This window comes from Gallinula chloropus, assembly GCF_964237585.1.
Source record: "Gallinula chloropus genome assembly, chromosome: 16".
Classification (NCBI taxonomy): Eukaryota; Metazoa; Chordata; class Aves; order Gruiformes; family Rallidae; genus Gallinula; species Gallinula chloropus.
This window is the reverse complement of record NC_140101.1, coordinates 8,392,446-8,405,378: the sequence shown is the minus strand read 5'-3', so window position 1 is coordinate 8,405,378 and position 12,933 is coordinate 8,392,446. Positions and strand designations below refer to the sequence as shown.

The window sequence follows — 12,933 nt, the reverse complement described above, 5'->3', positions numbered from 1 at the left end:
TCCTTTGGACAGAACGGTCTCTCTGCTAAGGTTTGTCAGTACCTGTCTCAAGGTAGCCAGGCAGACTTTTCTATGAAAATACCTGAATCTGAGAATCAAACCAAAAAGCAAGGTTACCTAAGAGAACCACTTGGGCACCTTACCAGGTCCTGTGATATTACTCAAGGTTGAAGTGAGAAACACTCCACAAACATCTCAACACCCGAGATGCGCATACAGGTGCATCCTGAGGAGGAGAGTTCAAACTTTCAGCCCCATCTAGGCTCACTTTATGTACTGCCAGCACACTCCCCAGCGCCAGTGAGCTTCCAGAGCTACAATGGAGGGACCCCGAGGTGTCCGGATACCACCAGCCCGCAGCCCTGCGGGCCCGGGGCTCCCAGCACGGCGGCTGCGAGGCGCCGAGGCCTGGCAGGCCGCCGGACCGGGCTCCCCAGCGCTGAGGGCGCGGGGCTGCGGGCTGGTGGGTCCCCGCGGCGAGGGGCGCAGCCCAAGGCCCGGCGGGCCCCAGTGAGGCGCTGAGGAGAAGGCAGGGAACCGCGCTTCAAGCGCCGCAGCCTCGTGTGTACACACCGGGCCTAGCTACTGCAGGGCAAAGGTCTCCAGGCACATCCCACAGCTGCTCCCTAGAAGGGGAGGGGGAGGAAAAAAAAGACTTCCCTATCAGCACCAGCCCCTCCTCCTGCTCCTCCTGCCCGCGCTGCCGCCTCCATCTTGGAACGCTGCCGAGCAAGGCGCAGGTGCGCGTCCCCTCCCGCAGCCGGCGACTGCGCATGCTCGCCAGCGGCAGGTGCGCCGCTCCGCCCTCCGCCGGCCAGCGCCCCTCCCTGCGGCGCAGGCGCTGTGGCGGCGCCGCGCGGTCGCTCCGCCCCGCGGCTGCCCGCTGGCTCGCGGCGCGGCAGGTGCCAGGAGCCGCCGTGGCCCCGCCCCTTCGCCCCTGTCTGAGGCGGCGGCGTCGCGGCGGCAGGAGCCGGTGGAGCGGCCGCGGTTGCCGGGGGGCAGTTGGCTTCGGGCCGCGCTGCTCTCACTTCGCCTTCTGCCTGCCTTTCCTCCCGTTCCCGCAGCGCGCTCGGGGGCTCCCGGGGAGAGCGCGGAGAGAAGGCGAGACACCGACCCTCCGGCGGCATGAACCGGCCTCACCGCGGGGCCGCGGGCAGCCGGGGCCTGGGCACCATGGAGGTGAAGAGTAAGGTAGGTGCCGGCCGCCGCCCCTGCGGGAGCGGCGGCGGGGCGGGAAGGAGCCGGCCCAGCCCTGCCCTGCGGGGGCGTCTGGCCGTAGTGTCGCTGCGGAGGAGGGCGGGGGGCAGGGAGAGCTGCTGACTCACCTGCCGGAGCGGCACCGGGGGCGAGGGGCCGGTGTCCGCCGGCGCGCCGCCCCGCTGTCCCTTAAGTGCCCCTCGGGCTTGAGGAAGCGGCGGCCCCTGGGCCGGGCTCCCCCGCCTGCCCCGGCGCCCCCCGGGCCCGGGCTGCCCGGCTGTGCGGGGCTCCGGGGGTGCGGCGCTGCCTGGGGGGAAGCGGCTTTGAAGCGCTTCGCAGAAACGGGGCAGCGGAGCTGGCCCCGCGTGGTCTGAAAAGCAGAGGAGTGGGTGTCCGGGGGAGGTTTGGGATGTCTGGGCCGAAGGGGGTGTTTGGAGCTGTAACGCACAAATTCTGAAAGCTTCAGTTCCCCGCCTGAGTTGGAGAAGGATTCCACTCCTTTAACTTCGTGACTGTTTCTCTGCTAATTTTCTATTTAACTCGGCAGCTCTGCGTTTCTGTACGTCGGGGTTGAGGGGGTGGATCACATTCTTTTAGCTCGATTTACTTGGTAGAGGTAAACCCTGGCTAACAACTTGGAGTTGCCTTGGTTTAGAGGTTATCTGAGGATTGTACACTGGCAATTGCTCTGTGAACGTGTGTGTCTGTATGTTGTGGCTTGTACCGAGCTTCTTGTCAAAGCCTTGCAGGGTTCTGCAGGTTCTCTCCGAGGTGTATCTCTTTTTATTGTTAATTTTTCATGTGCTGGGTAGGCAAAATCTTGCTGACAAAACTTTTGATGTTCTGAAAGAAATTGGAGCGTTGTTCAGATTTGTACTTGTAGTATTTTGTTGTCATGTCATTCTGCAGTTAACAATTGTGGAAGTGTTGGATGTGCTTTATTAGGTGGAGTGTCAGCCTATTAGTTAAATAAACGTGTGTAACTTGACTTGAAGCTCCTTTTTCATTTTCTAGGCAAATTGAAAGCACACCTACGTGGGAATGCGTTTTCTTTCGTTGATAGAAAAATACATCTTTTGGAGGCTTTTTTTTTTCAACTGCTCTGAAGCCTGTTTGTATTCTGTACCTTCCTTTTATCTAGCATCACAGCAGTGGTATAGGTGAAGAAATCAGGGCTTGTGGTGTTCTGTGCTGAAATTTCTGGAAAATATATGGTTGGTCTCTATAGTTTGGATGAGAGTTTCTTTGGAGTGTTAAATATTCACATGGACAAAACCAGAAAGCCCAGGAATAGGTGGTAACGATTTCGGGTCTTAAACATGCTGTTACTGTGTTTGGTGAAGTTTGGTTTCTACCTATGCTCTTCTAGGATTGAGAGTAATCAGCATGATGTGTTAATAAGCAGAAAACCTTGTTGCCTCTGTCCAAAACTCTAGGCTTACTGTTCCCCTATTGTGTGCTTTCCTTGATGTAAAATACATCAGGGATCACTTCCATGATGTGTTCTTTGGTGTTTGTAGAGAGCAGTGTAGAAGCCCTAATGAATAGGGACTGTCTCTTAAGTGCATGTAATGAAGCCAGTTTCAAGACATTCCTAGAACCACTTGTCGCTAATGCATTATTTAACAGCACCTTGATTTAACATAGCATAGGAGTCCTCTTCCTTGTATGAAAATAATACATCCTAAAGAGAAAGAAGAGAGGCTTGTGTGGGAGGTGGAGGGGCCCACTGCTGTGGAGCAGTCTAGACTTGGACAGCTTATCAGCGAGGTACAGCTCTTTATTTATTTACCCCAATCAATAACCATGCTCCAGCTGACAATGCTGTGCCAGCTGTAGTTGCAGTTAGATGAGCAAAATCCCTTTGCCAGTCTGTTTTATTCAATTTGGGTAACTGGTCTGAATCTGCCCTGGGGAATCCCCACAGTATATTATCTCCAGTTAGCCCTTTTCTTGTCATAGAAAGAAAATAAGAGCTTTATACCCCAAACTAGGGTTCCTGGTGATGGTATCAAAGAACCAAAATAAACTTCTAGTTCTTTAGATAGATGCAAGGTTCAGGTTTCTCCTGCCTTACAACTTGGAAAAATATGTTTTGGAGAATGAAATCTAATATACTGATAAGACAGGTGAGGTTACTGTAGTTCATGTTCTGTTGTTGCTGGAGACTTAACTATAGCAGCAGCGTGCTGTCTGACAGAGGTCCTAAATACCTCACTCAAGTAAGATTTATTTAGGAATCACTATAGTAATTTCCTAGTAAGCTGACATGGCTTGTGCCGTGTTTCCTCAGAGCAGTTACCTGTGTAACAGCATCACCTGTGAAGAGCTCAAGTGGCAAGAAGCCTTCTCAAGTTTAGTTTTGCCCAGTCTTTCACTATAAACTTTGAAGTTGTAAGTTCAGCCTGTTTAATTGGAGTGTGACGTTTGACATGCAGTGAAAACATTTCAGGGGTTAAAATAAATGAAGAAACTGCATCATTTAACTTTTTGTCTCTTACCTACTTTATAATGGCATTGAGCATATGGCAAACTGCTGGGAAATCACAGGTTGGTAGTCTCTTGGTACTTGCACCAGCTGGGTATAAAATTTTGTGTGTGGGGGGAAGAGATCATAGAATCATAGAACCTTTAAGGTTGGAAAAGACCACTAAGATCATCAAGGCCAACCGAAGGTCTGTCCCTTCACGTGCTTGCTGCGATAGGGTTTGACTTTTACTCCAAACTGAGAGGGAAGTTGTTGGCTTATAAAACTTTTATTACGGAATTGCGTTTAAGGTACATAGTCTTTTGAAGTGAAACAATTGAAGTTGATGCCATGCGTGGACAATTCCTGTGGCATTCATACTTCACATAGCTGAAGAAAGGGTTGAGTGGCACAGGGTAAAGTCTTTCACTGACGTCATGATGTCACGATTAAGGGTGCTGCTTCTGACGTGGTTGGAGTTCCTCCTCCAGGCGTTTCTTTGCTTTTTTTTTTTTGGTAAAGCAGGTATGAATCATCCCTCCTTACTGTTAGCTAATGTTTCTGTAATTGGAGTGTTCCTAGAAGAGGAATGTTCCCAGATCATTATTTCTTCATTAGAAACTTTGGGAGGAAAGCAGGCTTTTGGGAGGTGCAGCTTGTTTTGCTTGTGTTTGAGTTAGCGTGGTGTTAATGTGCTCACAATGGGGTCCTTGTCTCCTTGTTTTCTTTTCTTTCCTTGTATGTGAAAACTTCAGAGCTTTTATTCTGCAAAAGGTTGTAATCAAATGTGAGCAAAGGTAGGTCTGGAGGCTTGGTGATGTGCACCTTTGCTCTGTACGCCCACTCCTGTGATACTGGGAGGCTCAAACTCCCAGGCACTGAGGGCTTTGTTCCTTGGGCCCTTCTGTTCTGCTTAGAACTAAACTTGCTAAAGAAAGTATTTCAAGTCTTCTTATAAGCCATTAATAGAGTTTGCACATGCACAGAGTAGCTAACCGAGACTTTGTGTTTTCTACTTTTTAGTGATTAGTTTTTAGTCTTTTAATTCATATATGAGCTGATCTGCTCTTCACTTGGCTGCTGCTGGCTCTTAATGCCTTTTAGCATCTTTGGTGTGTTGTGTTTGCCTGATACAGAGGTTTTATCTAATTATTCTGTTCGCTTTGGGTCCTGCCTGTCTTGGGCAGGGTGCTACAATGTACTTTCTAGTCTGTAACAAGTGCTTACTCTTTTATTTGCACCCAGTTTAGTCTTAATGTCTGCCACCACGGAATCATTTCTAGTGTCTGTTACATAGGAGAATGCAGCTGGAGTGACTGGGGAGCCTGTGTTTTATCTTCTGAGTGATCATGCTGACTAAATTAAAAGCTACCCCTGAAAATACAGGGCCAGTGATTAAAAAGGGGGTGTGTGTCTTTCATATCTCCTGAATCTGGTCTGGTTTATAGCCTGGATACAGCCATGTTTTAAAGACAGTGCTATCAAGATTTGAGTCTTGATCATGCAGGCAAATCTTCTGAGTGCTCTTGAGGAGTAGTGGCTGATTGCCTCCTTTATATCTATCTTTAGGCCACAGCAGAATTGTCTTGAGATCAGCTCACTACAGCGTTACTGCACATAGTTTGTATTGAAAAGCAGTGGCTGTTTTTTGTAGTCTTCAGGTCAAAGTGTTACTTCTTGTCCAAACAACTGGGAATCTGAAAGCTCCTCAGTCTTGTGTAGGTTAGCCATAGCTGTATAGCAATCTATACATACCTTTCCAAAGGGCACTGGAATTTCTTTGAAAAAGTTCCAGGTAGTCACATACTATAGGAGGCTAATTGTAATCTTGGTTTTGATCCACCAGCTTCAGTGCTGGATGTGAATTCTGTCCCTTACTGGAGCATGGCTGTTTCATAAGCATGTAAGAATCTGCAATTATTCCTGCACCAGTTTGTCACCTTAATGCTGAGCTCCTGCACTAGTGGGTGCTTTGACCTAAAGGGACCGATGAGAACTACTTTGTATAGTTAAAGGTATGTGTTCTATCAAGACCATTATTTAGTGTGTTTTTAGTTCCATAACACTTCTGGTTTAACACTTGAATTGTTCTGTTGCTGGAGGATTTTACTTTCCATGTTAATGAGGTGAAATATATTTTGTTGTAGTTTGGAGCAGAATTTCGACGATTTTCTCTGGAGAGATCCAAACCTGGAAAGTTTGAGGAGTTCTATGGATTACTGCAGCATGTGCACAAGATACCAAATGTTGATGTTCTTGTGGGATACACAGACATCCATGGAGACCTGCTGCCTATCAATAATGATGACAATTACCATAAAGCAGTTTCCACAGCCAATCCTCTACTCAGGATCTTCATTCAGAGAAAAGGTAAGCACACTTCAGGTCTGTGAATCATCTCTTAATCCAGTTATGCTGTGTTGCAGTAAGCAGTATGATGTATGGGGGAAAGAACCCTACATTCCTATTTCATCATGTTGAATTCTGTAATAATTATGGATCATGAAGGGTATTCACAACTCCCCTTTCTTGCAAGAGCTTCCTTTGGCGACCTACTCGTGCTATTTTGCTTGTGTTTAGTTCAGTTAAAGTCAAGTTAAATCCCTAGTAACTGCCTCCTCCTGGTTGTATATAAGTGCACGAAAATAAACTTTAAACTGCTAGGCTTTTCTGCTCTGTATGTTGGATGCCGTTCACTTAAAATTCTGATCTTGATACGTAGGGAGAGGCCATTACAGAACAGAAAGGAATCTTGAAAGTCTTACTACATGAAATATTAAATGTCAGCTTAAATTGACAGCAAACTTTGTAGTATGCTACTCTTACCACACTTTCCAAATAAATCATTCTGAAGCTTTCAAAATTACAAGCTTATTTCAGTTAGTAAACCTCAAATTTGAGTGCTTCTCAGTTTGTTGCTTTGCCTTTAAAAAGAGTGTGTCTCCTGGGCACAAAGTTCTGGTTGTCTTTTGCTAGGGTCTGCTTTTGTTTATGAAGGCAAAAAAAAGAAATTAAATCTGGAGTTTCATTTGTTCTTGTCCAGGAGAACATGTCCACTGTATGGAACTGAAGGGGAGAAATCTAGTGCTGTCATTTGAGATGGTTTTAATCCAGGGAAGTCGAGAGAACCTGGTGTGTGTGTGTGTTGGTTTTCTCTTTGCTCACACGCAGGTGTGAGTGTATATGCACTGTCTGTGTATGGATAGATGGGGACAGTGCACATGTACAGAACAGCTCAGCCAGAAGCAGCCTGCTGCTCAGCAGTGGGAGCTCTTCCTGGCTGTTCCTAAGGCAGGCTTATTTTCCTTAGGAAACACTTAAGCCTCAGAAGCTCTCATTAACTTTCCCACTCCAAAAAATGAACAAGCTCCACAACAGCCTGACACAGAACCAATGTTCAGAACCAGCGTGGCTGCTTGCCAGCTGTTGTGTGCTGGCAAAGTGTGTTTGTTCTGTCCCTGTGAGGATGGTGTAGTCTAGCAAGGCCTGTGTTTTCAGTCCAGAGCTGCCAAAGCAGCCAACTATTTGCTTTAATAGAACCTGGAGGCAGAAAAGGTCTGTGTTTCCACTTAATCTCCAACAGTAGCCATATGAGGAGAACAGATAAGCCACTTTGTCAGACTGGGATTATGGTGTTTATATTTTAACACCATATGTTTTTAGATTGTTAGGTGTGTAATGCTGTTACTAGTGTTACATTGTAACACCTTGTAGCTTCACTGTGTCTTTATTCAAAGCCTGGTGGATTGTTTTTTATTACTCTGTTGCAGATTTAGCAAGAGAGTTGATAAAATGCACAGAATTAGAAATAAATTTAAGTGGGTTGATCTTATTGTGCCAAGAATTAATTAGCAGGAAAAGCTCTCTAGAAACTATTAGTTGTCATCACTGGCCCTTGGTGACTAGTCTTTGCTGCAGGGTTTTAGGGAGTAAAGAATCCAGACTGGCATCAGTCTAACACTTCCAGCACTGTACATTGTTCTGAATTAGTTGTGGCTGCTTTGATCACTTCTGTTGATTAAATTGAGGCTTTGATTCCATTAGCATCTTTGTCATATAGAACAGAGGTTTGTTTGATGGAAAATAAAGTATAGAATTAAGTGAGTTCCTTATTTGTGACAATTTGCCTGTAATTTAAGATGAGCTGGGGATGTGTCATAATTTGTGCAGCATAATTTGTTGAGTTCATGCAGTTGCACAGACCTTTATTCGCTGTACTTCTGAAATTGAAAATCAAATGCCTTAACAAATACCTGGTACTGATGGGCCTGCTCTGATCTGTTCTGTTTTGGAACTATAAGTGACAGAAGTTACTCTTCTACCTGCAAAGCATTTGTGGCTTTCATATGTTCTCGTAAACAAACTGAAAAACCTATCTGAGAGTTTTTTCTAACAAACTTTGCCTTCTTTTTTGTATTTCCAGCAATGGTAGTTGAGAATTTAATATCTTTGTCAAAAAGCCACTGTAAGGAAGAGGGAAAGTTTTCCTCTCTTAAAAGTTAGGACATTTTATTATGCTGCCTTACCTGTTAAGAAGCTACATGCAATTTGTGGAAAGGTAACATAAGGCATAGGCAGACTACAGTAAAATCTGAGTAAATAGTATTAGCTTCTTAGGATATTGCATCCAAGGAACTCCTTCAGGGGTTGAAATGGGAGCAACAAGGTGCTTTTGCAATGTTAAGTGGCAGTTGTGATAACATGACTCAGAAATTTTGTTATGCCAGGATAAATGATCTTTTCTGTTCAATTTTGACTACTATTTTTTAAAAGCTAGTGAGTTGCCTGTTCTAAGCATTTGTGTGAGTTGGTTGATGTGGTAAGAAGCCTAGAGGTATTGTAGTGAAATACATCACATTTTTCCTCTTAGACTCTTGTAATTGTATTTAACTAAATTGCTTAAGTATTTTAGCTGCTGCAGTGCTAAATCTGAACGGGTGCTTGATACTGCACAAAGCCAGAATGGCTGTCAGTTTGTGGAAAGCAGCTGACACTCGAATTTCATTCTGCAGTGTAACAGACTAACAGGTACTGTTGACATCTGGAATTTAAAGGTTAAACTGATGTATGGTGATTAACTCCAGATGTATGGGAGTCACTCGGTCTGTGAGAAAAATCTTACTGAAGATAAAAGTGGGGGGCCCTGAAGGGCTGTTTGGTGTGGGGGTCTCTGCATGGTAAATACAAGAATACTAAGGACAATAATTTAACAAAAGGTATACTTCATTATAATGTCTTTAAAACTCATTTGCAGGATATTAAATAGCTCCTTATGTGCAATAGCCTAGCTGTTCTGAGCCCTCTTCCCAAAATCATAGGCTGTTTTCCTAAACCCATGTTTTCTTATATCTTGTGACTAAAGAGGAAAGATTTTGTTAGTACTTAAATTAAAAAACGCTAAATTTAATCTGTGTTCCATGTACTATGGATAGGGTGGTTTTGGAAATTTCATTATTGGGGGGGATAACTCTACATTTCTTTGTGCATAGATCAGGAAAACTTTTTAAATGTGTCTTGAAAATTGTCAAATTGAGACCAGGTCTGGCATTGGTGGGCTTTTGTTTTAAATTTCTTGGACTAAGTGCATACAGATTGGTGCCACCTTGAGCTTGAAACTGCTGGAAGAAGAATGGTTCTTGTGCTCTGTGGACATTGTTAACACTACCTGTAGTTAACACCTTGTCCTCTGGCCTTGTTCCAAAATATTTTCTGCTGGAGCTTGAACTGATTAGCCGGGTGCCAGAACAAAGATGCTTTTGTACCTGGGAAGATTGCTTTACAAAGTTTGTTTAGCACTGGAAGAGAGATTAAACAAAGTCATGCTGTGATTTGGAGAGATGAGCTTGCCTCAGCCTTTCACTGTGCTTTCCCCACAAATGATGTAACTTTAACTGTGTATCTTAAGGTTTGTGCTAGTTTTGAGTTTTTAGGCTACTGAGACTAGTTCTGATGCAAACCAGCGACCCTCTAGTGCTTTGTTGTTTCTTAAAGGCCTTGGCACATGGCTAGCCGTTTGGGATGCTTTTAGTTCAGCGTGTCATGGAAACCCTGTTTCTACAAGCAAAAGCTCCATATCGGTGTTAAGATTTCTGATTATTTGTCTCCTGAAAGACTTCTGACGTTTGTCTCCTCCAATAAATGTTTTTCTGAACTAATTTTTGTTTGATTGTGCAGCCTTAAGCCGGAGTTTAAAACCAGTTTACGCTACTTAAAACCTGCCCTGCACGAAGTTCCTTGGAGTTTGAGATATCAGGATGCCTACCAGCTGGTGGTGGGGAGGGGGAAATCCAGGACCTAACAAAAAACAATCTTTGCAGCTCGTTAACATCCTTAATTCTAACATTCAAGCCGTTATTGTCTATTCTTTATCTGAAAGCTTCACCAATACTATCTCATTCTCTCTGCCATTATGTTCCTTTGTATTAAACGGAAAAAGACATTTTAGAGCCGAGACCCTCTGTGTAGTATCTATTTCACAATTGCCCTCTCCAAGTTTTCATAAGCAATTGTAGTTCCACACAAAGAAGCTCTTGCAGCTCATTGAATTGCAAAAATCCCCTCGATGTAATGACCAGATGTCTAACTTGGAACTGGTCAGATGGGTTCTCAGGAGAGATAAGGGCAAAACTTCTCACACTTTTCTCCTTTGATCACAAATTTTAAGCAAACATTAAAGAATTGCTCCGTGTTGTCTGAAGAAACCAGTGTGTTTGCTTTTGGCAATGGAGCACAGGGTTTTAATGGCCGATCTTCAGCCAGGGGTCTCCAAATGCTTTTATGGAGAAAATGGTAAGTTTGTGTTGTGAGAGTGTGTTACACCACAGAGTCCACCTGTTACACTTTGGTTTCGGAGGCTGGGCTGTGTTTTAATCAACCCACTCTTCAGTAGAACTGACCTGAAAAATTTCCATAGTTATTTGAATTCAGGGATTGAAATGTATAGCAATTGTTTTACCGTGGCTGTACTGGTATCTTAGTGTGACAATACAGAGAAATCCCAACGTCTCTGGTTCCCAGGGCCAGTTCAAGCTACTTCAGCTTGATTATTTTTTTAATTCACTGCAAGAAAGGAAAAAAAACATTACAAAAATACAGGCATAAATCTAAAACTTGGATCTAAATGTATTTTGGGTCTTTGTTTTTGGAGAGTTACAGCATATTAAAGAGAAATTGAAGCTTCCTTTTGTAAATTGGTGTTTCAGATGCCATAACTACTTCTGCAGAACATACTTTCTTTGCCATTAAAAGTGTTTGTATGACTTGCATGGAGTTGTTAAAGTCTAAGCCATTTGCTTCCTTCTGTATCAGTTCAGTTTGTGGCAGCCAGAGCACTGCTTATGTGAAGAGTTTCTCTTGAAATGTCTGTGCAAGAGCTCTTTGGTGCTGCTCCACAGCCATTTTACCTACACTGCATGGGGGTGGGGAGGAGTGTGGAATGGAATAAGCTTTCTGGAGTTTGAATCCAGGTCACTTGGCCAGCTTCCAGGAACTAGGCAATAATGGGCACACTGGCTGCTTTCCCTTTTTCATTCTTTCTTTTCCAATGGTCTGAAACCTGAGGAGAGAAAACTAACAAGTGGAATTACTCTGAATAAAATTAAAATACTTCTAGGAACGTGTTCCTTCCATTCTAACCTTTTTCTGCAGCAGATAGAATGTAGTTCTTTGGCTCTCCTGCTCGTAGCTTGCTTTATTTTGTGCTTGTGTACTGTCTTTGCTTTGGTAGCAGGAAACCAAAAGTATTGCAAACTTTGCATCTCTTAACGTTAAAGCTCTTACTTCATGTGTAAAGAGGAATGTTTCTACTATACAGCAAGCTGGAAACCTAGATGAGATATTTCATTCTGCCAACATGATAGCAATGTGATATGGACCATATAGTGATCTAACCATCAATGTGCTCTGTCTTACAGAAGATGCAGACTACAGTGCCTTTGGTACGGATACGATGACAAGGAAGAAGAATGTCTTATCGAATGTGTTACGTCCAGATAATCACAAGAAGAAGCCACACATCGTTATTAGCATGCCACAGGACTTCAGGCCAGTGTCTTCTATTATAGATGTAGATATTCTGCCAGAAACCCACCGCAGGGTGCGGCTGTACAAATACGGAACTGACAAACCCCTGGGATTCTATATCCGAGATGGCTCCAGCGTCAGAGTGACACCACATGGATTAGAGAAAGTCCCAGGGATTTTCATATCTAGGCTTGTCCCTGGAGGCCTGGCTCAAAGCACAGGCTTACTGGCTGTCAATGATGAAGTCCTGGAGGTGAATGGAATAGAGGTTTCAGGAAAAAGCCTCGATCAGGTTACAGACATGATGATTGCAAACAGCCGTAACCTGATCATTACGGTACGGCCAGCAAACCAGAGAAACAATGTTGTGAGGAACAGTCGGACTTCTGGCAGCTCTGGTCAGTCTACTGAATCTAGCCTTCCAAGTAGCACGCCAAACATAGCAAATTTCTTGCAAGGAGAAGAGGAGAGCGATGAAGAGGACATTATTATTGAGGAGAGTGGGGAGCCCCAGCAGATTCCGAAAGCTGCACCTACGAGTGAAAGCCTGGAATCGTTGACACAAATTGAACTCCTGCACGAGTCAACACAGAATGGATTCCTTCCTTCCAGTGAGATGAGCTTGAATCATTCAGCAGGCAGCATTAGCATGGAATATGAAGTACGAGATCCAGATCATAGGTCTTTAGAAGAAGATGGAACTATAATAACGCTATGAAACTACGTTGGTGTACTTCATAACGATGCCATACATGTTTTAATTTGGCTAATATGTAATACAGTTTATACCTCTCCATCTACCAAGCACTGCAGTTAGATTAAGAGGAAGGAAAAAAGTAAATACAGGAAGTTCAAAATTATGTAAGTTGACTAACTTCAGTTAATTCTGCACTTCGATGTAAATACTTCACTGAGATGGAAGATAATTGATAAATGACTGAAATTGGATGGTGGAAACTTAAATTGAAAATGAAGGATAGCTAAGAAATGGCTGTGAGCTTTCTTTTAAAGGCACTTGATTTTTTATTTTTTTTTTAATGCTGAATACTACTGGTTCTATAGAAGTAAACTTCCATTATTGTGTGAGGTTCTCTAATGTACTGTGGCTTTGTTTTCATCTGAAGTGCTGCTTGCATATGGTGGAGCTGCTTTAGCCACTTCATTCCTGTTCTGGACTGCTGCTCAGCTGGCAGAGCTCTTTGTGGGGCTCTGAGGAAATGAAAAAAAGAGGTGGGATGGGAAGAGAT

The 12,933-nt window shown here is 44.1% G+C and overlaps 1 protein-coding gene across 1 annotated transcript; it reads left to right on the top strand.

Moving 5' to 3' along the window:
• Positions 1–1,125: 1,125 nt before the first annotated feature.
• Positions 1,126–12,404, top strand: PARD6B (par-6 family cell polarity regulator beta; the record flags this gene model as incomplete). The annotated part of the gene is made up of 3 exons (XM_084271380.1): positions 1,126–1,191; positions 5,812–6,034; positions 11,578–12,404. 3 exons carry the CDS (start codon positions 1,126–1,128, stop codon positions 12,402–12,404), a joined length of 1,116 nt encoding a protein of 371 aa, XP_084127506.1.
• Positions 12,405–12,933: the final 529 nt, after the last annotated feature.